The following is a 22,146-nucleotide window of genomic DNA, read 5'->3' on the forward strand; positions in this document are numbered from 1 at the left end:
TATACATTACAAAATAAATCATAAATACTACTCGACACCTGTTAGACTTAAGAAACTTGGTTTAATTAAAAGCGACAAATGCTGGAAATGTAAGAACTATGTGGGTACTTTTCTACATCTCATGTGGGACTGTCCACTGATCTCCCCTTTTTGGGCTCAAGTGATTGGAGCTATGGAGGAGTGGCTGGAGCAGCCCTTGCCAAGTTCATCTAGGCTATGCCTGCTTGGTGATCAAACAGTGCTAACAACTGGACTCACAAAGGCACAGTTTGGGCTAGCTCTTGCAGGCTTCCTTAATGCAGCTAAGGTTATTCTAAGGAAATGGAAAAGTATAAATGCACCTTCTTACAAGGACTGGATTGAGCTCATGGCAAGTACTGCCTCTTACGAACTAATGCTTGCTAAAGTGAGAGACTCAGTGTCAAAGTTCTCTGCTATGTGGGGTAGTTTCCTGACATATATTAAAGATGGGGATCAGTAGAAAATAAGTTGTGATAATAATTGATGTATATGATAATGTGTGATATTGTGTATTATGGTGTGTGTTGGGGGAGAGGGGGAAGAGAGAGAACCTGCTGTGCGGCTATGTTGTGTATGTTTTTTTGTTTGTTTGTTTTTGTTGTTGTTGTTGTTGTGTGATAATGTAGTGTGTAAGGATGTGATATCATGTATTACAGTATTGGTTTAAATACCTAGAGTGTAACTGTTATTTTGCACTATGTTTGAAAATAAAAAAATGTGAATTACAAAAAAAAAGAAATACAGAAAACCAAAGGAAAGCAGTGTTAACACCTTAACTACACAAGGGAATAAAAAATAAAGAATTTCAAAAATGCATACATTCTTTTGACAGCACACACACTATGTGTAATCTTTCACACCAAATGCCCGGCCCCTAGGAACTATTAAGACACGCCTCCACTGAATGCTTCAAGTAATTTTTAGGGAATATGTGAGGTTCAGACCTGGTGCGCATGGTGGCACGTCATACCCACCTGAAAATCCAGAGAAGTGACACTCAGCTGTGTTGCTGCAGCAGTGACAAAATGGCAGAGGCGACGGCTCCGTTTGCTCAGAACACATCATCAGGGCTAAATTTAATCGCGTCACTCCAAGATTCTTTAACAGGTAAGTTTTAAAGTCACTATTCTTGTAATAATTCTGTTTTACACTTGATGCCTAGGTAACAGTTCAGTTGTAATTGTGACAAGTCTGAAACTCTTTACCAAAGAATAGAACATACTTAATCCTCTATCCAATCTCAACAGTCATGGAACACAACAGAAGTCTCTGAAGTCAATGACATATCTGTATTTCTGATATTCTGTTTGTGAAAATACATCATTGACTTGTTTATGCAGGCCCCTAAGGTTCCAATTGACATAATGACATGATACAATACCTCCATGAAAGCTTGTCATTAAACATTTGCATTATAAACTGGAACATTTTTTGTGAATGATTAAATTATATGACTATGATACTTACTTGTTATGATAATACTTTAATCTTAAGTAAAATGCATATGCTTTTGTGTCTTGTGTAATTCAAAAAATATTACTACAGAGCTGGTTGGAAAAGGAGCTCTCCAAATGATTGGAGAGCTTAACGTGTCACTCTTTGTTTCAAACTGACCCAGTTTCTCCATAATTTTAAGGCCTAGCACATGACTTTCATTCCAATGTCTTTGTTGTGTTGGTTGTGTGTATAAATCTTTGACCTGTACTTTGTAACAAGGATAATCCTTACATAGGCTAGCTCTCACATGCAGGACTCTGAGCAAGTCACCAAAATTGCCATTTTTTTTTACCATGGCCACTGCTTTTACTAGTGCATCAGTAGGACACATGATTGCAGAGACCCACTTAATTTGAAGGGTCAGTTTCAACAATGTAAGGGCCACAAACTGTGGGCTCAGAGTCTTAAAACTGCATACTGGTTACCCACTGATCTGAACCAACATATCCTGTTAAGTGTAATATGATTTTTTATATTCATAAAATACATTAACAAATATTTGGATTTCTCCAGTAATCTTATAGAGAAGCTACATACAACCAGTGGAGACATCACTTACTCAGGAAATATATATACCCTCCTCCATCACACCATGAGTTAAGGTTCTGCTCAAGGTTTCTTCTTGTATCAAGGGAGTTTTGCCTTCCCCCAATTACTCTTGGGTGTTCTCTGTTATGCACCTTGAAATGATGATACATTGTTTTGGCACTATATATAAAAAAAATGGACTTGAATATGTAAGCTTATTGAAGTAACACATGGCCTGATCTTGTCTCCGCAGATGGACTGGACTCTGTGGAGGAGCTAGCGTCCCTCTCTTTTCCCATTCAACCTCCATCTCTCTCTGCAGTGCAGGAGCTGGTTTACTGGCGTGAGCCCAAGAAGTCGGCCACAGTGTTCAGCAGCTCTCTGCTGGTGCTTTTTGCCCTGGCCACGTGCAGTGCCATCACCGTCGTGTCCTATGTGCTCCTGGCTGTGCTCTGTGTCACAATCACATTCCGCGTGTACAAGTCGGTCATACAGGCCATACAGAAATCTGATGAAGGACACCCATTCAAGTAAGTGAGGAGGAGGATCATCAGGGTTCCCAAAGAAGAGATGGTGTGAGACTTGAGAACTCTGTACTCTATTAGGTGATAGCAGTGGTCTTATTGGTAAACACAAACAAATCTAAATCAGATTGGGATAACATTGAAGACTGATAATCAACTTGAGGTCTGTAATATACCTGTGTGGTCCACAAAGTATGTGGTTCTATGTTTGTGTACCTATTGTTAATATGTAGCTCTGTATTCTGTTCACAGAAATCTGATGGCAAGAGACATCAGTATTTCACCACAGAAGTTCCGGAGGCATGTGGACTATGCCTTGACCCATATTAACCGAGGCATTTTAGAGGCTAGGAGATTGCTCCTGGTGGAGGATGTGGTGGATTCACTAAAAGTGAGTTTCTCTTCACTATACTGTTGTGTTCTATCTTAAATCCTCTGAAGGAATGAAAAGAGATGCTTCTCATTTGAATAGTTTACAAAGTCAAGACACAATAAACCTAAGGGTTCACTCAACACACAAACACACACACACACACACACACACACCACCACCACCACCACCGGAATATAATAATCAGAGAGGCCATCTTGTGATTAAGACGTGTTGGGGGGCACAGATGCTTGGCTGATTAAAAGAATGAGATTCAGGGAGCTATGGATATTGCACAAGTTCAGTGATTAGTTTTGTTATGTGGGTCGTGCCATTGTGAATTATTTAATTGTGAATTCATTCACCATCTATGTGTAGGTTTGGCTGTATTTCCCAGGTTCATATGTTATATACTCAGGAAAGCTGATCATGCCTCAGAAAGAAGAATGTGAGGGTGGCATGCAACCAACTCACTAGATACATTTAAGAAGGAATTAGCTTACAGCCCACAGATCAAACACATACCTCTTAAAAACAGTACAAATTTGAACATTTAATTTTAACGCTGCACTTTCAGTTGGCTGGTGTGATGTGGCTGTTGACGTTTGTGGGAGCTGTCTTCAATGGTATCACTATCTTAATTCTAGGTAAGATGAGAAATGGTATAGGCGACGCTAATTTTTTGACATTTACTGTACATGTTAATGTTCATACAAATTAATTTCATTTGCTACTGTTTCAACAGCGGACATCATTTTCTTTAGCACACCTCTAGTGTACGAGAAAAATAAAGTAAGTGTTTGTGTGAATATTACTGCAATGTTAAGTCATCATAGTATTGTTTAACTCACTGTATGGATATTTCAGTTTATATTACATACTTATACACATATGCATATCAAATACTGAATGTACTAAAAATATAACATGTATTTAGAACATAACTGTTGGTTGTCTCATTTCTATTTCTTTTTCTAGACACAAATTGATCGTTACATTGAACTTGTTCGCTCTCAAATTCAAAGCAAGCTGGCAAAGTAAGTCTTTTTTACTTTACTTTTACTTTTGACTAATCTAATTCAACATCTTATCATCAGTTGAATATTTGAAAATTGAATTCTAACATAAATTGTAAGGTTTTTATAGGAAAATACAGTGGCTTATCAGTATGAACTGAGATATTCACTCTGATACTTCCCCCTTGTGTCTAGGTTGCAAGATAAACTCCCGGGAGCTGTGAAACGCAGTAAAGCAGAGTGATCTGCTATTGCATCCCAAAGACCAGTGTTCTCTGCCAGATCCAAACGGCATTTTTAGCCTGACTTTGATAGGACCAAAATGTTTTATAAACACCGCTACTGCAAATATTGCCAAGGCTGTTGTAATGTTTTATTTAAACCACATATTTGATAAACCTTTTGAATCATTACTCTTTGGGTTAAATAAATGTGGCACTTTAAGTCTATGTATTGTAAAGACACACTTTCATTTTACAAGGTATTTCTGGATTATGATACCAGTTTCAGGCAGATACATCCATCTTTCCACATTTACTTCTGTGTTCATCATGGTAATAATCATATTTAGTATGTAAAAGCATGAGCACTGGTGGTGGGAATGCTGGAAAAGTACGAATGGTCTATTGGTTATTGGAAATGGTTATTTTCCTCGTGCTTTGTATTAAGGCTTAGTATAGGCTACAGCTATGGGGAGATTGTATGAATTTGGCAATATGAATTATCAACCATTTTTAATTAAGGGAACATAACACAATATAGAGGCCTACATGACATCACAAAATAGAAGCAGTGCACTACTTCTAAATTTAAGCAATAAGCCCCGAGAGGCAGTAGGTTCCAGTGATTTTACAACAGCTAAGGGGCTTGTTAGTGAAATCCTGTGCAACACTATGCCTGTTGGAATCCAGATTAATAAAAAGTACAGGAAGAATGTGTCATTACAAGTTAGGTAAGAAGAAAGAAATGACCATATGTAGTATAACAGAGCAGCAACAAATGAATGAACTGAGTATAGAAATAAGTTCATTTAATGTAATATTTCAGAAAAGCACTGAGGCCACCTCTTCTGCCACTCTCAGTTTCACTTTTGGACAGGAAAGTGGCTGCTTATATTCTCAGAGATTTCATATTAGAACTGCTTTCATTAATGCTAATCCTAGATGATCGGCAGATCCATGATTAGAGAATAGTTTTCCCTTTCCATCCTCTGTTTGTACGACTGATGGGAGGTACCAATTTTAACTAGGTTCCGGTGTACCATTGTCATGAACCATTGCACTGCATTATGTCTAAGAATCGTTACATTCATTACTGAATCAGGGCAATTCCGCGCAAAACTGTTACATCCATAACGGCAACACAATGCCATGGTATTTAGTTGGCGTTACGGACGTGACAGTTTTGCATGGAATCATGGACGGAATATGAACTTTCGGGCCCCTGGGCCCAGATGTATTAAGGTCACCCATTAATTGTCGCATATATGGGGGTGGGGGTTGGGGGTCCTCCCCCAGAAAAAAAAAATAATTTGTTGGATGTGATTTCCTGTATTCTGGTGCATTTTGGGGATGGCCAATACTAAATTCAATCAGATTCATAGCCTACATCCTGATTTGTCGATATTGAGGCAATGATTCCATGCAAAGGCATGGACCCCTTGGGCCCCTGGGCCTGGGGCCGGTAGGCCCGTGCAGTAATCCATCCCTGCATGGAATTGCCCATCACTTTTTTTTAAGTCTCAAAGAGAGTTAATGCATCAGTTACAATGCTACGCAACAATCTACAATTCTGACCGTAGAAATATGTGCATTTTGTATACCCTATGAGGTTTATGCCAACAAAAGCTGGCGTGATTCTGTCAGCTATGGACAAACACCATAGTTATACAGTTTACGAGGAGGATAAGTTTGTGAGGAGAATTTCCATTAAATAACTCAAAGTGCCTATTTTTAACTCCCCATAACACCTAGTTGTACTAAAGGGTGACATTTTGGGGGAAAAGGTTAGAGGTCATAGTTTTAGTTAGCCTAGAAATCTAGACGCACCCTAGCGGCAGCAAATTACATTTGCCTCCAGGGCTAAGTTTCAGTGGTTCCATTTGCAAAACAAAGTTGACTCAGAAATCTCACACTTACAGTATTAAAATGAATAAAATGTTTAATCACACATTAGCATAGCAGCAAGACATGGGCTATCTATAGGACAGAACGTAAAGTACATAAAAAATAAATATAATAATAATAAAACATTATGGGAATGGCCCAGCTTATGGACATCTATTTAATGACTTTAAAGTCAAGATTTTGTTTTTGTTTCAGCAGGCTAGATCTAGCCATGTCTGTTTCTCTGTTGGGAGCGGAAGACTGTCAAATGCAAGATTCTCAGTTTCGGTGGGAGTAGCCTTGATATGTTTGCAGAGGACAATGATTATCTTTTGGGGTTACCGAATACAGGTCCACAGAGCAAAAGTGCACAATAGAGCCTGAAACTAAATTAAATGACCAAAAGTAATTTTCAAAGAAAGGAGTGAGGGACTCAATTTCCCTACCAGTGCCCCACAAAGAAAAGAAAAAAAACTTCAAGACTTAGGCTACGTTTATACGGTGACGATGAAAAGAGAAGACGCAGAAGTGGCGTCTCGTCTTCATTTTTTTGGCCCCTTAAGCCCAAAAATAACAGGCCCACACCAGAGTTAACACAAAGTCAAAGGTCCATTGGACACCGACCTTTGACTGTGCCAGTCCTTTCACATGAGACAAAACAGCCTGACCAGCTAAAGGTGGTTTGCTGGTTGACCAGTTTGTTAACCAGCTTGTTTGACCACCCTATGATGGTTGACCTGCTAGACCAGAAAAACTCTTGCGAAAACATACTGTCACGGTTGCAAGGGCTTGGCCCAAACGTAGGGCAAAGTACGGCAAGGCAATCTTCAGAGTTGCAAGACAGAGGGTTTAAATACACAGGGGTAACAGGGCACAGGTGGACAATGAACAAGGTAAAACAAGACAGGTGGAAACCATAATTAACAGACTAACGCGGATCAGGCGAGGGGCGGAGACAGGGGCACAGGGAACAGAAACACATGGCAAAACAAACAAAGAAACACATGGAACAGGACACAGGAAGTAAACAAGAGGAGCAGACATGAAGGAAAACACTAAACAGGGAAAACAAAACACGACAGGACCCTTACACATACCTTCAGCTGGTTTTCCTATGATGGTAATTCAGCTGGTTTTGCTTGTCGTCCCACCTCAAGCTGGTCATTTTAGCTGGTGTTGCTGGTCTATAGTGCTGGTTTAACTGGCCATGCCAGCTTATGTTGGTCATTCTAGCAAACCAGCATGACCAGCTTGACAGGCTGGTCACCAGCATGACCATCTTGCACTAGCTGTATCCGACAAGACAGGCTGGTCACACCAGCATGACCAGCTTCCTCAGATGGTCACACCAGCATATCCAGCTGGTGGCCCAACCAGCTACACCAAGACCATAAAGCTGGAAAAAAAACAGCAAAGACCAGCTAAAACCAGCTACCAGCATAAGCTGGTTTCTAGCTAGTTTTTTCAGCATGCAGGGACCAAATGCTGTGGAGTTTTGACACCTGTCCATTGGCACTAATCAGTTTCCATATACATCTTGCTGTTGCTACACCTAATACCCAGATACATTTTTTTTTGTTTTGTGCGTCTTGATTTATTTTTGGTCTAATACAAGCAAGCACATATCCTTATTGTCCTTCATCAATATACGGTATGTTTATGTTATCATAAACCTCTTGGAACTGAGATGAAAATGAAATTTAAAGGTGGGATGGTCTATTATTGTGCCTTAAAAAAAACCCTGAAAAACATAAACACAAAACTTCACTGTTCTCACAATAATGTGCTGTGGGTTTTATCTTACATGGAATGCACATATAAATAAGACACAAGTATTGTAGTTGTGTCTAAAATCTGTGCAATACAAATAATAAATTATAGTGCATATAAGAATTATGTTGCATGAACAACACAATATCCATTTTGCCATGTCACTATTACAAGCCTTTTGTGTTGCGCTGTATGTTGAACATTCTAGCCAAAGAGCGTTGAAGTTAGTAATCAAGGATCTTTGTTCTAACCTTTAACATCAATGTAGCAGGACTTTGTCTTTGTCTTGTTTAAACCAGTATTTCATAAAACTTTTTAACCAGAGCATGCAAAAGTTCCACTAATGTTTTATGTAATGATGACTTTTTGCATTAAATGTGGGATGAGGCAGTACTCTGTTTGCTTCACTACTCCATGTTCTATGCCTGTCAGACTGAAAAAGTGATTTTCTGGCTATTTTAATCATGGTTTTGAAATTACCATAATCTAATTCAGGTATTGGGCAAGCTTGTCTTTAGGATAAGCACTGTAAATGCACAGAGTTCTGTATACCTTTGGCAGTTATGTATAACTTTATATATTTTAAATGAATGAGTGTTTATACTCTGACATCAAACAGGTTGATCTTTGTTAGGTACCATTTTGTGTTTCTGTTGCAACTACAATTTACCTTTTTATGTTTCGCTTGCACCTACCATTTCCATCAGCCTGGAACTATCCTTACTTTCATGCTGTAGTTCACTGATGAATGTTTTCATGAAGCAAGGGAACATGTCTCTTTTGTGTTTAACTGTCTGTTGTGTCTGCTTGTGTTGTATTTTTGCAGTGCACAAAATGCGTTGACTGGCCATAAATCACAAATATACTTTGAGGCCAAAAATATTATTTTAAAAACATGCTCTGGATTACGCTTTAGCCAAGATGACTCATTTGGAAACTAACTTGACAGTCTTTTACCCATTATGGATGCCTTGAAAGGGTTTTTGGTTCTGTGTACACTAAAGATAACATGATCTGATGTTTTTGTCTAAACACGCTCACTTTGCCTATATGAAAATGGACGTTTGAAAGGATGCCACTAGCACAGTCCTACTGCCGTGGCTTACTGGTTAGCACTTCGGACTTGTAACCGGAGGGTTGATGGTTCGAACTCCGACTAGTAGGCATGGCTGAAGTGCCTTTGAGCAAGGCACCTAACCCCTCACTGCTCCCCGAGCGCCGCTGTTGTTGCAGGCAGCTCACTGCGCCGGGATTAGTGTGTGCTTCACCTCACTGTGTGTTCACTGTGTGCTGAGTGTGTTTCACTAATTCACGGATTGGGATAAATGCAGAGACCAAATTTCCTCACGGGATCAAAAGAGTATATATACTTATACCAGTGTTTCTCAAACTTTTATAGACCAAGGACCACTTAACCATTAGAAAAACCTCACGGACCACCTAGCTAATAGACACAATAGGCCTACTCACTGAACCACCTTGCTTATTGTCTTTGCACCTTGCTTATTGTGTCAGAGGATTCATATGATTTAAATTGGCATAGCTTACATAGGCAGTGTTGCAGAACTGTTTAGATTTACATACAAGTTGGTTCAATATTGCAAACAACTCATCTATATTATTTTTTTACAACGTCTGCTCGCGGACCACCAGTGGTCCCCGGACCACACTTTGAGAAACACTGACTTATACTTATACTCTCTCCTGCACAGGAGGTCAGTGCTTTGACCAGGAGATGGCAGCAAAAGTCTGTCACTGAGGGTAATCAACAAGCATTCAAGAAGTCAGGAGTCAGGCATTCAGGAGTTAGCCAGTTCTTTGGCATGTAGGGCATTGAGGAGATAGAGTCATACTTCACTAATGAAGATGTTAAACATGTCACGTTAGAGTCTGCAGATTGTCATGTCACGGCTTTCTGGGAAGTCAATCATGAATGATTCCTCAAGTTAGTTGTTAACTGAGGGTCCCTGCTATTCAACTTCTATAGGCTAAAAATGTGCACGTAAGTACTCAGCAAATGGGGGTAGGCCTATAACACTAAGGAAAATTAAGCAATACAAACTGACAAAAAAGGACCACACAAAGCAGGTCAGATAGGCTACATCAAAAAGTTGAAATCTTAGCCCACCACCAACCAATCAAGTAAAACATTTCCACCAAAATAATGAATAGGCCTACTAAATATTGTATAGGCTACACTCATTGTAATCTACAGTCAATTCTCTGAAGTTGGTTTATTGGTGGATTATTATGTCTGAGTTGAGTTCTGAGTGCTTATTTGTCCGGCACAAGCGCTTTATAGAAATTCCATCGAGGGATTTATTTTTTTTCTTTTTACCACAACAATAACACGATTACCGAATTTTAATTACAGAGAAAGTGCAGAGGAAAGCGTTACCTGGTGTCAACAAAAATGTAGCCTATACTGAAACGAATTAACAATTTAGAAAATTTAATAAATTTAGAAATTAAGGCGACTGCCACTGCTAAATTTACAAGTCGATCAACTTGGGCATGTTTCTTCAGTAAGGGACAATGGTGCTAATGGAAAGATAGGCATCTTCAAAACGGACCATGACCCCACACTAGCCTACTGCGCTTCAAATAACCATTAACCCTGTAACAGAGCATTTGTGGTGTTTCAGTCACTGTACAGCCTCGAGGTGTGACAACCCCATTATAAAAACTGGAGGCCATTTAAATTAAACAATCGTCCCCCCAAAAGCAAAGGATTTGAAGGGAATGGAGTTCTGCAGAAGCCTACAGGACAAATTGAATATTCCGACTAAGAAAAAAGAATACCAAAAATATACAGCTTGAATGGTGCATCTAAGACAGTTTGATTAAAAATCGTTTTCAACTGCGGAGAAGACCTTCAAGATGGGATTTTCGGATATTTTGGACGAAATTGGCGGGTTTGGACGGTTCCAGTGGATTCACGTCACATTATTGTCTATTCCCGGTCTTCTTATGGCTAGCCAAAATTTGCTTAACAACTTCACAGCTGGGATTCCAGGACACCACTGCACCATACCAAACATCACCCACACAAATGACCAGAATATCACTGTGGAACCCCTCGGTACAGATGAACTTCTTCGCGCATTTATTCCATTCGATAAGAGCTCGTCCAAGTTCACAAAATGCACAAGATATGTGGAGCCGCAGTGGCATCTTGCAAGTGTTAACATCACTGGGACTAACATAACAGAGCCTGAGGTGGAGACATGCCAAGATGGTTGGACTTATCAAAGAACTGAGTTTATCTCCACAATAGTATCAGAGGTAAGTTATTGCCACTTGTTGGAAATAGCAAAAAGTCTATTAGCGCATTTTATTGCCTTTAATTAATTGCCTAATTGTTAAAATATGGTCTGATTTCACTATTAAAAGAATGCGTATAAAGGATTATTATACAAGTATTCTACTTTTTGTCGTCTTCAGTGGGATCTGGTGTGCAAATTGCGCCCTCTGAAACAGATGAGCCAGACCATTTATATGGGGGGGGTGCTTGCAGGTGCTATCATATTCGGGGGCCTATCAGACAAGTAAGTCTCCGGAATTTCTGAAAAGCTCTAATTACATTTTCTTATTAACAGCATTTTATCAAACCCTCTCCTTGTGGATACAACTGAAGAGGGTCAAGTTTAGCCAATGGCCCCCTTTCAAACACTCTTACAAATAAATATAAATATTGTTTTCAAAAATGTTCACTGACATGACACTCCCCATCTCTGTTCCCATTTAGCATCACTGTTTTAATCACTTTTCACCTTGTTATAATTGATGACCCATAACGGAAACTAAAGGCTGAACTGTAACTGATTTACTACAGTCACACAGGAATAGAAAAAAACCATTACAGCAAAGCATTAAGTGGCTAATGACCTAATAAGCCTCAAAATTAGTGCTGAGTTCTGTCAAAACGAAATACACGACAAAGTCCAAACAGTGGAAGCCTAATTGAGGGTCATACAGTGCACACTTTTACATTACACTTTCAACAGTAGCTTTAATGAAAAAGCATAGCAATACATCAGGCTTGGAGCTTCATTTTCTTCAAGGTCCAAATGCTGTCTCCTCTGTCCTTTTCAGGTTCGGTCGAAGGATTGTGTTGGTTTGGTCCTATTTCCAGCTAGCGACACTGGGGACGTTCACAGCACTGGCCCCCTCCTACCTGGCCTACTGTGTGTTCCGTTTCTTATCAGGCATGGCCGTGTCAGGGATCATCCTCAACTCTGTCTCCCTCAGTGAGTGTCCCCAACCAGTCCTCTGCTGTCTCAATACCCATTTGGTCAGTAGGAGGGTCAATATATGGTTCAACGTCAAAAAAATTGATACAAAAGGTTTTTTTTATGGATTCTGGTACTGTTGGACATGCTAAATAACATACTAAAAATCTAGTAAAATCTGACCTTGGGAAAGGGGTCATTTTCAAAATGGCCACCAAAATGTCTGTCAACAGGTTAGAATGGCTATATCTCAATTACTATTCAGCCTACAGGGGTGAAATTGATATCAAATGATGGTCAAATTAAACAAGAATAGGATTTTAAATGTTAAAATTGAAAATGTTTCAATGCTCTACCTTTTTCAGCCATAAATTAAAATCAATGCGTTTTAATACAGAGCAAATGCAATACAGGATTATTAACCATCTCCATGGCATGGAGGAAGATAAGACATGTCTTAACTGGTGTTATATCTCATCTAGAGGTTATATGCTTTTAGAAAATATATTGTTTGGGGTGTTTAATCTGTTTTGCCTGGACAATATAGGCTAAAATGTATCCCCTTTACACTAGATTCGCCTATACAGAATAGAGGGCAATGCATTGTTCATGGCATAGAGGAAGATGGGACATGTCTTAACTAGTGTTATATCTCATCTGCAGGTTATATGCTTTCAGAAAATATGTAGTTTAGGGTGTTTGATTTGTTTTCCCTGGACTGTACATGCCAAAATGTATCTGCTTTACACTAGATTCACCAATACAGAATAGAGGGCAATGTATTGTTCATGGCATTGAGGAAGATGGGACATGTCTTAACTGGTGTTATATTTCATCTGCAGGTTAAATGCTTTCAGAAAATATATAGTTTAGGATGTTTAATCTGTTTTCCCTGGACAAAAGAGGCCAACATGTATCCCCTTTACACTAGATTCGCCTATACAGAATAGAGGGCAATGTATTGTGCATTCATGTAGGAAGATGGGACATGTTTTAAATAGTGTTATATCTTATCTACAGATTATATGCTTTCAGAAAATATATATTTTAGAGTGTTTAATTTGTTTTTCCTGGACTGTACATGCCAACATACAGTATATCCCCTTTACACTAGATTCGCCTATACAGAATAGAGGGCATTGTATTGTGCATTCATGGAGGAAGATGGGACATATTTTAAATGGTGTTATATCTTATACAGATTATATGCTTTCAGAAAATATATATTTTAGGGTGTTTAATTTGTTTTCCCTGGACTTAACATGCCAACATATATCCCCTTTACACTAGATTCGCCTATACATTATAGAGGGCATTGTATTGTGCATGCATGGAGGAAGATAAGACATGTCTTAACTGGTGTTATATCTCATCTAGAGGTTATATGCTTTTAGAAAATATATGGTTTTGGGTGTTTAATCTGTTTTGCCTGGACAATATAGGCTAAAATGTATCCCCTTTACACTATATTTGCCTATACAGAATAGAGTATTATGCTTGGTGTGGAGGAAGATGGAAATGTTATTTTGTTGATTAATGTTATATTTCATGTACAGGGTATATGCTTTTACAATATGTAGAGTAGCGTTTGCGAGTAAGTGGCTGTTTTATGACTTTAATGAACCATGACCCATGTACTATATAGGCATGCATTGTATATTTGTGTAGATCAATAATTGTTGGCATCTATCATTAGGGGGAGCTAATTAAACTGAATCTTAAACTATATGCATAAGTAGATCAGAAATAATTATTATATCATTATTCATCATCCTCTGACTCCTCTGAAAGGAACTTGTGTGGATTGTCACATTGTTCATTTTGACACGTTCCACAGGCAGCAGTGCAAGGCAATCCATATCTTCTACACGAACAGCGGAGTGTCTTGCAGAAATGCACACAATTAAGAACAGTTGACTGTCTCTGTACTTGGATCTAACATGAAAGAGTATTTGATTGAGGTTGATTCCATTCCATTCGGTAATCAGTATCTGAAAGCTAAACTGAGGGAGCGGTACGGGAATGAATAATGCTTCAGATATAGCCAAAATTAGCCTCTGGTGGCCATCTTGGATGTCATCTTGAAAATGACAAGTCATTTTCCTAGGCTGAATAATGCGTCAGATATAGCCAAAATTCTAAGTCTTTGAAAATGATGATCTGATACTTTAGTGTGACATATATGACTCAGTGACCGCTAAATCTGATTAAACATGAAAAACACTTTCCTAGGCTGAATAATGCTTCATAGCCAAAATTAGCTTCTGGTGGCCATCTTGGATGCCATCTTGAAAATGACAAGTCTTTGAAAATGATGAACTGATATTTTAGTCTGACATATATGAATCAGTGACCTCTAAATCTGATTAAACACGAAAAACACTTTCCTAGGCTGATTAATGCTTCAGATATCCCAAATTAGCTTCTGGTGGCCATCTTGGACCCCATCTTGAAACCCCCTTTACTGGGGTCAGATTTTAATAGAGTTTTTTAATATGTTATTAAGTACATCTAAAGGTATCATAATCAGTTGAAAAACCTTTTGTATCAATTTTTTGAGGTTAGGTGTTTTTTTTTTTTTTCATATATTGACCCGCCTACAGATTGCACTTTGCCATAAGTGTCATTAAAACATGGACAGAAATGCTGCGTGTAACATAAAGCGGACATCCAGCTTGTTGGACTTGTGAAGTAAGCTTTAGCAAGCCAGTGCAACTTATTGCTCTTGTACTTAAAACTACTTAACTTTGGACTTTGTATGTGTGTGCAATTAAACCTTTCACTGATTCTGAACTCTGTGAACTTGTCCCCCCACCCCAGAGGTGGAGTGGATTCCTACCAAGACGCGCACTGTGGTGGGGACGCTGTCCTCCTTCTTCTTCACCTTTGGCCAGATGGTCCTGGCTGGAGTGGCGTACAGCCTGAAGGACTGGCGAAAGCTGCATGTGGCTGTGTGTGCTCCCTACTTTGTTTTTGCCCTCTACAGCTGGTGAGGCCACAAGTTATTTGGGGTTACTAATCTCTCACTGTTAGCATTCCACAACACAAGATTCAAAAGTGTTCAATCACAAATGACTGCATCATCAGTATTATAGAGTATTGTATTCATATATATAAATTAAAGATTGATAGATTGACTGATGTACTGTTTATCATACAGTACAGTAATCAGGTAATCACAGTAATCAGGTTCCTGCAGATTGACAGAGTTGCTGTGTGTGTGTTTGTTGTGTTGGTGGTACTCTGAGTCTGCACGCTGGCTGGTGCTAAATGGACAATCTAAAGAGGCCCTGAAACACATCCACAGAGTGGCCAGAATTAACGGCAAGCCAGAAATGGTGGATAAGATCACTCTAGAGGTTAGTGACTATGGACTTAAATTCATGGAGGTGGTATGTATGTATGTATGTATGTATTTAGGTCTACATACAGCTACTATATGTATGTGTGCGCGTACAGTATAGGTCCACATGGTACGATGTATGTTGTTAAACATAAATTAAGACACTCATATTATTCAATACTGTGTGTGTGTGTGTGTCTTTAGGTTCTGGAATCTCACATGCAAAAGGAAGTGCAGTCCAGTAAGTCAACCTTCACTGCGTATGACTTGCTGCGCACACCTGTGATGAGAAGAATATCAGTATGTCTTGTGGCTGTTTGGTAAGGATTGTGATCATCTTTGCACAAATATAAATTACATATCATAATGAAAAGTCACAGAATTGTCTTATCCCTCTTTGGCAGGTTTTCTACAAGCTTTGCCTATTATGGATTGGCCATGGATTTGCAAAAGTTTGGTGTAGATATCTACGTGATGCAGTGTATATTCGGAGCGGTGGACTTCCCTGCCAAACTGGTTGCACTGATGATGCTGAGCTTCCTTGGACGGCGCATCACCCAGTCCACATGTCTCTTCATGTCTGCTATAGTCATCTTTGCCAACATTTTCATCGCAAAAGGTTAATCCATGATGTATTGTATGTCTGTAAAGACTTTCAATTTCTCAATTTGCGAAACAGTGTGTTTTGTTAAGATGGTAATATGCATTAAAAAATCAATAGATATTGCAGGCATACAAATTATAGTTATACCCTTGTTTACATTCATTTTCTTTTTTAGTCATGAGAAGACTGCAGGAATATTATTAAATCGTTCTCTTTCAGCCGAGTTCACTCTTATGTTAACCAATGGGAACTTATTCACGGGTGACGTCATTGATCTGAATGAATCTCCAATTCACGAGCTCTGCAAATTCGGACCAGCTTGGGTACACCTCCCTGACCCACGTAGAGCCCCCCCAACACTTCCACTCTCGGATGTCCGGTTGTCAAGTGTTGATTGCACATCAACCACCAAGGTGGACTGCGTGCTCTCCACAGCTCTGTCACCTGGCGAGGAGACTGCTGTTGTAGGCAGGCACACATCTATCTTGTATACGTGTTCCCATTGGTTGACGTTGAGTAAACTTGAATGAATGAGAACATATGGTTATAAACATAACCTCAGTTCTCTGAAGGAGAACACAACATGAACCTTTTCTAGTCTTATTGGCTCTCTGGACCTGGTCCATTGGATTGCTTCAGAATGCCAGAGGTCCTTTGGCTATAAATAGGCAGAAGCCCACAATAAAATCCCTGAGATTCATTTGAGGATCAGATCGATAACGTAATCTGAGAATGACTTCCCATTGGTTAACGTCTCATGCGCTCCTACAGAGAACAGGAGAGAATCTAGAGGTTATATTCATAACCATATGTTTTCTAACTTTTTGTTATGATGTTCATGTAGATTCATTTTATTGACTGGGTACACCCTATTAACCTTATTTGAAATCTTTGGTCCACCACAGAATACCACACTGTTCGGACAACGTTGGCGGTTCTTGGGAAAGGTTTCACCTCTTCCTCATTCACGTGTGTCTACCTGTACACTGGTGAGCTGTACCCAACTGTCCTCAGGTACAGTGGCTAAGTCAATCTGATGTGACTGTTGTAACTAATGACATAGTAACGGGCCTTAGGTATATGTTTCGTCTTACATATAATAGGACCAGGGGTTAAAGTGGGGGGGAACAGGTAGGAACGCAGTTCAGCCACCTCAGATAAATGAATAATAAATATATTCTTTCATACCAACAATATAGCGCGATGATATTGTTAAAATAAATGATGAGTTTATTTTTCGCATACAGAGGTGACCAAGAAGCTAGCAATTCATTGCTACCCCACTACATATTGCTACACCACGATGCTCAATATGTTGTCCAATGGGGAGTAATTTTTCCCTGTTGCACCGACACTGGATTTTAGGGCACTTTAACCACTGAATAGGACACTATTGCTTTATACTGTCTGGTATAAAATATTAACTTGAAGGTGTTGTCCATGGTTATAGTATAGCAATCCATTTTGTGTTAAAGGTGTACACAAAGTTCTGACATTTATAAACGGGTAATAAACAAAGTAGCTCGGACTAAGCCATACTCTATTCCAGCTAATCAAACAAATTGCTTTAGGGGCATGTGAAGGGTGTAACTGGCTGTTGAGCTCAAATTTCAATAACCCTCTGCCAGAATAATGGCTTGCACCTTTAACACAAACATATCATTATGGTCTTGTTCTGGTCTACATCAGTGTTATCTCTCTCTCTTATAGACAGACAGGTATGGGCTTCACCTCCACCATGTCCAGGATAGGCTCAATGGCGGCCCCTGCTGTTCTAATCCTGGACGAAGTGTTGCCTGCCCTGCCCAGCATCGTCTATGGGGGGGCTGCTGTGATTGCTGGAGTGTTTGCTCTCTTCCTACCTGAGACACTCAATGTTCCTCTACCTGAGACTGTAGATGACGTTGAAGAAAAATGGTAATGTAAAATTGCTGTATTTCTATACCTTAGTCTCTTGTAATCTATGGTCTTGTTAATGAGCCTAAGATATGTAGAATATTACACATATCTACTAGGGCTGTCAAAATAACTGATTCATTTCGATTAATTAATTTGAGAAAAAATAACTTATTAAAAAAAATAGTGCAGATTAATCGATTCCGTATAACCTTTGACCCCGAGCTGTTCTAGTCAGTAACCATTAGACTGTAAAATGAAGGAGAGAGTAGAAAATGTGCTGCCTAGATCATTGATTGGAACATTTTCTTTAAAAACAGCCTGATGGTGTTGATAAAAAATAAAGTGTTGATTAAAGTCCTCTGCAATTTCTACAGCAAGGAATTTGCATATCACCGGAGTTCGTCAACTCTAAAGTCGCACATCAATGCAAAGAAATAGTGTTGACATTGAGGGGAGTGTTTATTTTCATTGTGTCCCATAGGTTATATCTGTGGCCTGAAATGCCTTGTATGTGAAAAAAAAAAAAACTTCTTCCCGTAGCACTTTTGAATTTATTTCCTCAGCATATTAGGTCATATCATAGATTATTATGGCCATTATTTGAACAGTGAAAATAATAAAAGAGTTTTTGAACTTTAATGTCACTAATGCTAATTATTCAATGATTCATTTGAATATAAATATTTAAAATACTTTCACAGCAAAAATTATAATATGCGATCAATTTAGATTAATTAATCACAGAGTATGTAATTACTTTTTTATGTATGTAATTATTTTTTTTTATCGATTGACAGCCCTAATATCTACACATAACTACATGATGACTGACTTTAAGAGATTATTCAGTGTTTCCCATACATTGACTTATTTGTGGGGGCCCACCACAATATCAACATTGACCACCACACAATGATTTTCCAGGTTGTGCTAAATTGTGCTTAAATCTGGTTAGCATCATATCCACGCTGCGCTAATTTGTTAAAAATTGTTGCATTCAAGTTAATTCTGCAAACCTACCACCACAAATAGAATTCAATTATGTGGGAAACACTGTTATTTATCTCTATGCATTGTAAAAATGAATAGCCTTGACAGACCATAAATGACTCCATAAAAATAGGCATAATGAGTTCACTTTGTCTGCATTTTGATGTAGGTCAAAAGAGCCTCATGTGCAGAAACAGGCTGAAAAGGAGAGCGTGGCCCTTAAGGACATGAAAGAAGATGGTGAAGAATGCGAGGATGGGAAAACATCTGGACTTAATGCTTTATGAGCACTGGCATAGTAGTATGCATACTAACAGATTAACTGATGTAAGTGAATTGGAATGGAATCAGTATTAGCAAGTGTGTGCACTGCAGGTGTCCTTCACCCAAAGGGTAATGTATAAATACACAGTTCCCTCTGAAGAAAGGATAGAAACCAATTGTTCTTGGATTAAAATGGTGCGTGGGGTTTACTGATAATCCACTCTGCCTTGGTTGTTTTCTAAACATTCCTTGCATAAACTGCCAAGAAGTCATTTAATGGGACTAAACTCACCATTCCTTTTTTAACATGGTCTTAGATGAAATTACTATGTAAGAGACATGTTGCTTAGATCACTACTGACATTTCTCATCTACCTTTTGTAAACATTGATTTTCAGATTTTTAATCTAATCATAGGCTATTTGTATCTATGTTATTTGCATGCTTTAGTGGATTCGAGCTGATGTATTAGCCGCACAGGCAAGTTGGCCTATTCTGTTGCTAGAATAAAACTGTCTGTTCTTCCAGTTTACATAAGCTACTTTATTTTATTGCTTCTATAAATAATGATGTATTATTATTTTGAGTGACAACATTCTAGATTTATATCTCTTGTGGTTTTATGTCACATCCTGGATGACATATTTCTCCCACACGTTTAGAAAAAAAAAGATTGGTATTCAGTTGGCTGCAATTCAGCAATCTCACCACTATGCTACACACTGTGGCTGTAAATATATTTTACTGAATGATTCTATTAACCCTCCTCTGTGGATACACCTGCTGGACCAGGTAATGATGGTGACCAGCGTATGATGATCATTCTAGCTGGTTTTGCTGGCCACCAACATGATCAGCTTGATAAGATGGCCACACCAGTACAACCATTAAACCACTGAAGACCATCTTAGACCAGCTCAATCCAGATACCAGCATAAGATGTTTTTTAGCTGTTTCATTAGGCATACATTAGGCCTATTTATTTAATTATAGCCAGGTGCATAGGCGTGCATACATAGACACTAGGTGGTGCTAAAGCACTAGGAAGTTTGCCCTTTATCAACGAAAATGCCCTTTTGAAACTTTTTTTTTTTAATTATTAATATTATTAAGATTTTACTAAGGTCTGTTTTGAAAAAACTGAGCCATTAAAAACGACTGAAACAATGCCCCGAAATGACCCACCTCCTTGCGCACACCCGACCAACCTATCTCTCTTCCTTTGTCACGTGAACTCGCGCGATCGCGTGAAGGGCACGCCAGATGCGCAGCACCGTAAGTGTCTTCAGATAGCAGGCATGGTCGCTGACAGGCTGCTTCTCCCGTGCCCCATCAGCCAGGTAACATACAGATCAAGCAAAATCTTACATTTTGCCCTCTAAGCCCAGCATGTAATAATTTAGTTGTGCAGTAAAATGTCTCATTCAGCACCAAACAAGCATTTTTGCCGACTGGTCACCTGATAAACTAGTTAGATGAAGCTAGATAGTTTTACACTGTAGCCCAAATCAATAAGCGTGTTCGACTTGAGGCAGATCTGACTTGGTCTGGCTTTCTACGTAAACGTGATCTTCAGAGGCTAGCCGGGAGGAGCTACAACAGAGGGCAGCGGACAGACAGGCTACAGTCTGCCTGACATCACGGGAGATATCGCAGAATTTTGTTTGCAATAAATACAGCAGAACTTTCATTCTTACTCATTAAAATGAGCATGATGACTGACAAAATAAATTCTTATGATGTAGTTTAAATAAACCACTGTTGTCATACAGTTAACAGGCCTGCTTAGCACATAAATTCAATATCAAGTGTTTTCCCTATATGTGTGTCTATCTATTTAACCAACAGCAGAAAATAACAGAATATCCAAACGTTTTCAGTAGGCTAGCCTACCATTGTTGCAGAAATCACGTATAAGAAGGTATCCCTTTGATTTCTGTTTATTTTCGCATATTCCAACATAAGGAAGCACGAGTGAAGCCAATCAAACTCGCAAATTCAAACCATTAGCATTGTTATTTTAAATGTATGCTTTCATTATTCTCCAATTTCTGTAGGCAATCTATTATATTTTTCTCTTGATGTTAAATTTGATGACTTTCGATGAAAATCCTGTAGATGGCGCTTGCCTATCGAACAGAAATCGTCTAGTATTGTCTTAATTTTACGACATATATCGTCTTTTCGTCAATCTACTGTTTTGGTCTACTTTTCTACCTCGTGCACGAGCAGAGATGAAGCTGAACTAAACCTCGCTTGAATAAACGAGGCCAAGATGCCGCTACCTTGAGTTAATTGGACGGCTTCAGCCCCAAGTGAAAGTCTACGCTAGTTCAAGCCAGGCTATTTCTGCGCCGCCTTCATTAGCGAGGTTGATGGAATATCCCCCTAGTGACAGATAACGTGACGACCACATACAAATAATTTCGGTAGATTTGGCAAATTTATGTGTTAAGAATAACGTTTTCTGTTGTAGGCCTATATGTTTTGTTAGGCACGTATTAACACATTCATTTGTGACAGAAGAAACGGGAAGTTCCCCATTAGCCTACCTGTGAAAAATGCCCAACTGCATTCATGTAACTCATTGAATGCCAAGCTGTTTTCGGGAGCTTTGTCCTAGAGTGCCAGCAATCTAGACCATTGTTGATGATTTTTGTACAGCCACAGCATATTCTGTGTTATAGCTATGAACACATACAATGGCTCGATTAAAAGGTGAGACTTTAAGCTCTCGGTGTGTGCAAACCGTGTATTTCTACACGCCTCTGTTCCTGAGAAATCCCAAGCTAAACAGTGGCTAGTTTTCATCAAAATCGCTGTTTTTTTCTAGAAATGTCTCATACAGCATCAAACAACTAAGCATTTTTAGCCGACTGGTCACCTGATAAAGTTTTACGCTGTAGCCCAGGTCAATGACAGATAACGTGAGGACGACCGCATAGGCTACAAATAATTTCGGTAGAGTTTGCAATTGCAAATC

At 39.0% G+C, this 22,146-nt stretch overlaps 2 protein-coding genes and 1 long non-coding RNA gene across 4 annotated transcripts; 2 read left to right on the top strand and 1 right to left on the bottom strand.

Moving 5' to 3' along the window:
* The first annotated feature begins 665 nt into the window (after positions 1 to 665).
* LOC121709831 (reticulon-3-B-like) lies at positions 666 to 4,310 on the top strand. 2 transcript variants are annotated; one of them, XM_042093450.1, is made up of 7 exons: positions 666 to 1,128; positions 2,300 to 2,576; positions 2,823 to 2,961; positions 3,518 to 3,587; positions 3,686 to 3,732; positions 3,919 to 3,977; positions 4,152 to 4,310. In XM_042093450.1, the coding sequence occupies exons 1-7, from the start codon at positions 975 to 977 to the stop codon at positions 4,198 to 4,200; spliced, it is 795 nt and encodes a 264-aa protein (XP_041949384.1). In that variant the 5' UTR covers positions 666 to 974; the 3' UTR covers positions 4,201 to 4,310. The 2 variants fall into 2 exon arrangements, with proteins under 2 accessions (XP_041949384.1, XP_041949385.1); XM_042093451.1 differs by having other exon boundaries at positions 2,369 to 2,576.
* A 6,043-nt stretch (positions 4,311 to 10,353) lies between these two features.
* Positions 10,354 to 19,705, top strand: oatx (organic anion transporter X). Its single transcript, XM_042093448.1, has 10 exons — positions 10,354 to 11,116; positions 11,276 to 11,379; positions 11,927 to 12,081; positions 14,884 to 15,052; positions 15,299 to 15,422; positions 15,611 to 15,726; positions 15,811 to 16,025; positions 16,916 to 17,024; positions 17,721 to 17,927; positions 19,069 to 19,705. The coding sequence occupies exons 1-10, from the start codon at positions 10,712 to 10,714 to the stop codon at positions 19,184 to 19,186; spliced, it is 1,722 nt and encodes a 573-aa protein (XP_041949382.1). The 5' UTR covers positions 10,354 to 10,711; the 3' UTR covers positions 19,187 to 19,705.
* On the bottom strand, positions 11,979 to 15,816 carry LOC121709832. The gene is made up of 3 exons (XR_006032047.1): positions 15,626 to 15,816; positions 14,903 to 15,049; positions 11,979 to 12,106 (listed from the first exon to the last, which is right to left on the bottom strand). It is a non-coding gene; the product is annotated as an uncharacterized LOC121709832 (long non-coding RNA).
* Positions 19,706 to 22,146: the final 2,441 nt, after the last annotated feature.

Source organism: Alosa sapidissima, chromosome 5 (genome assembly GCF_018492685.1).
Source record: "Alosa sapidissima isolate fAloSap1 chromosome 5, fAloSap1.pri, whole genome shotgun sequence".
NCBI lineage: Eukaryota > Metazoa > Chordata > Actinopteri > Clupeiformes > Clupeidae > Alosa > Alosa sapidissima.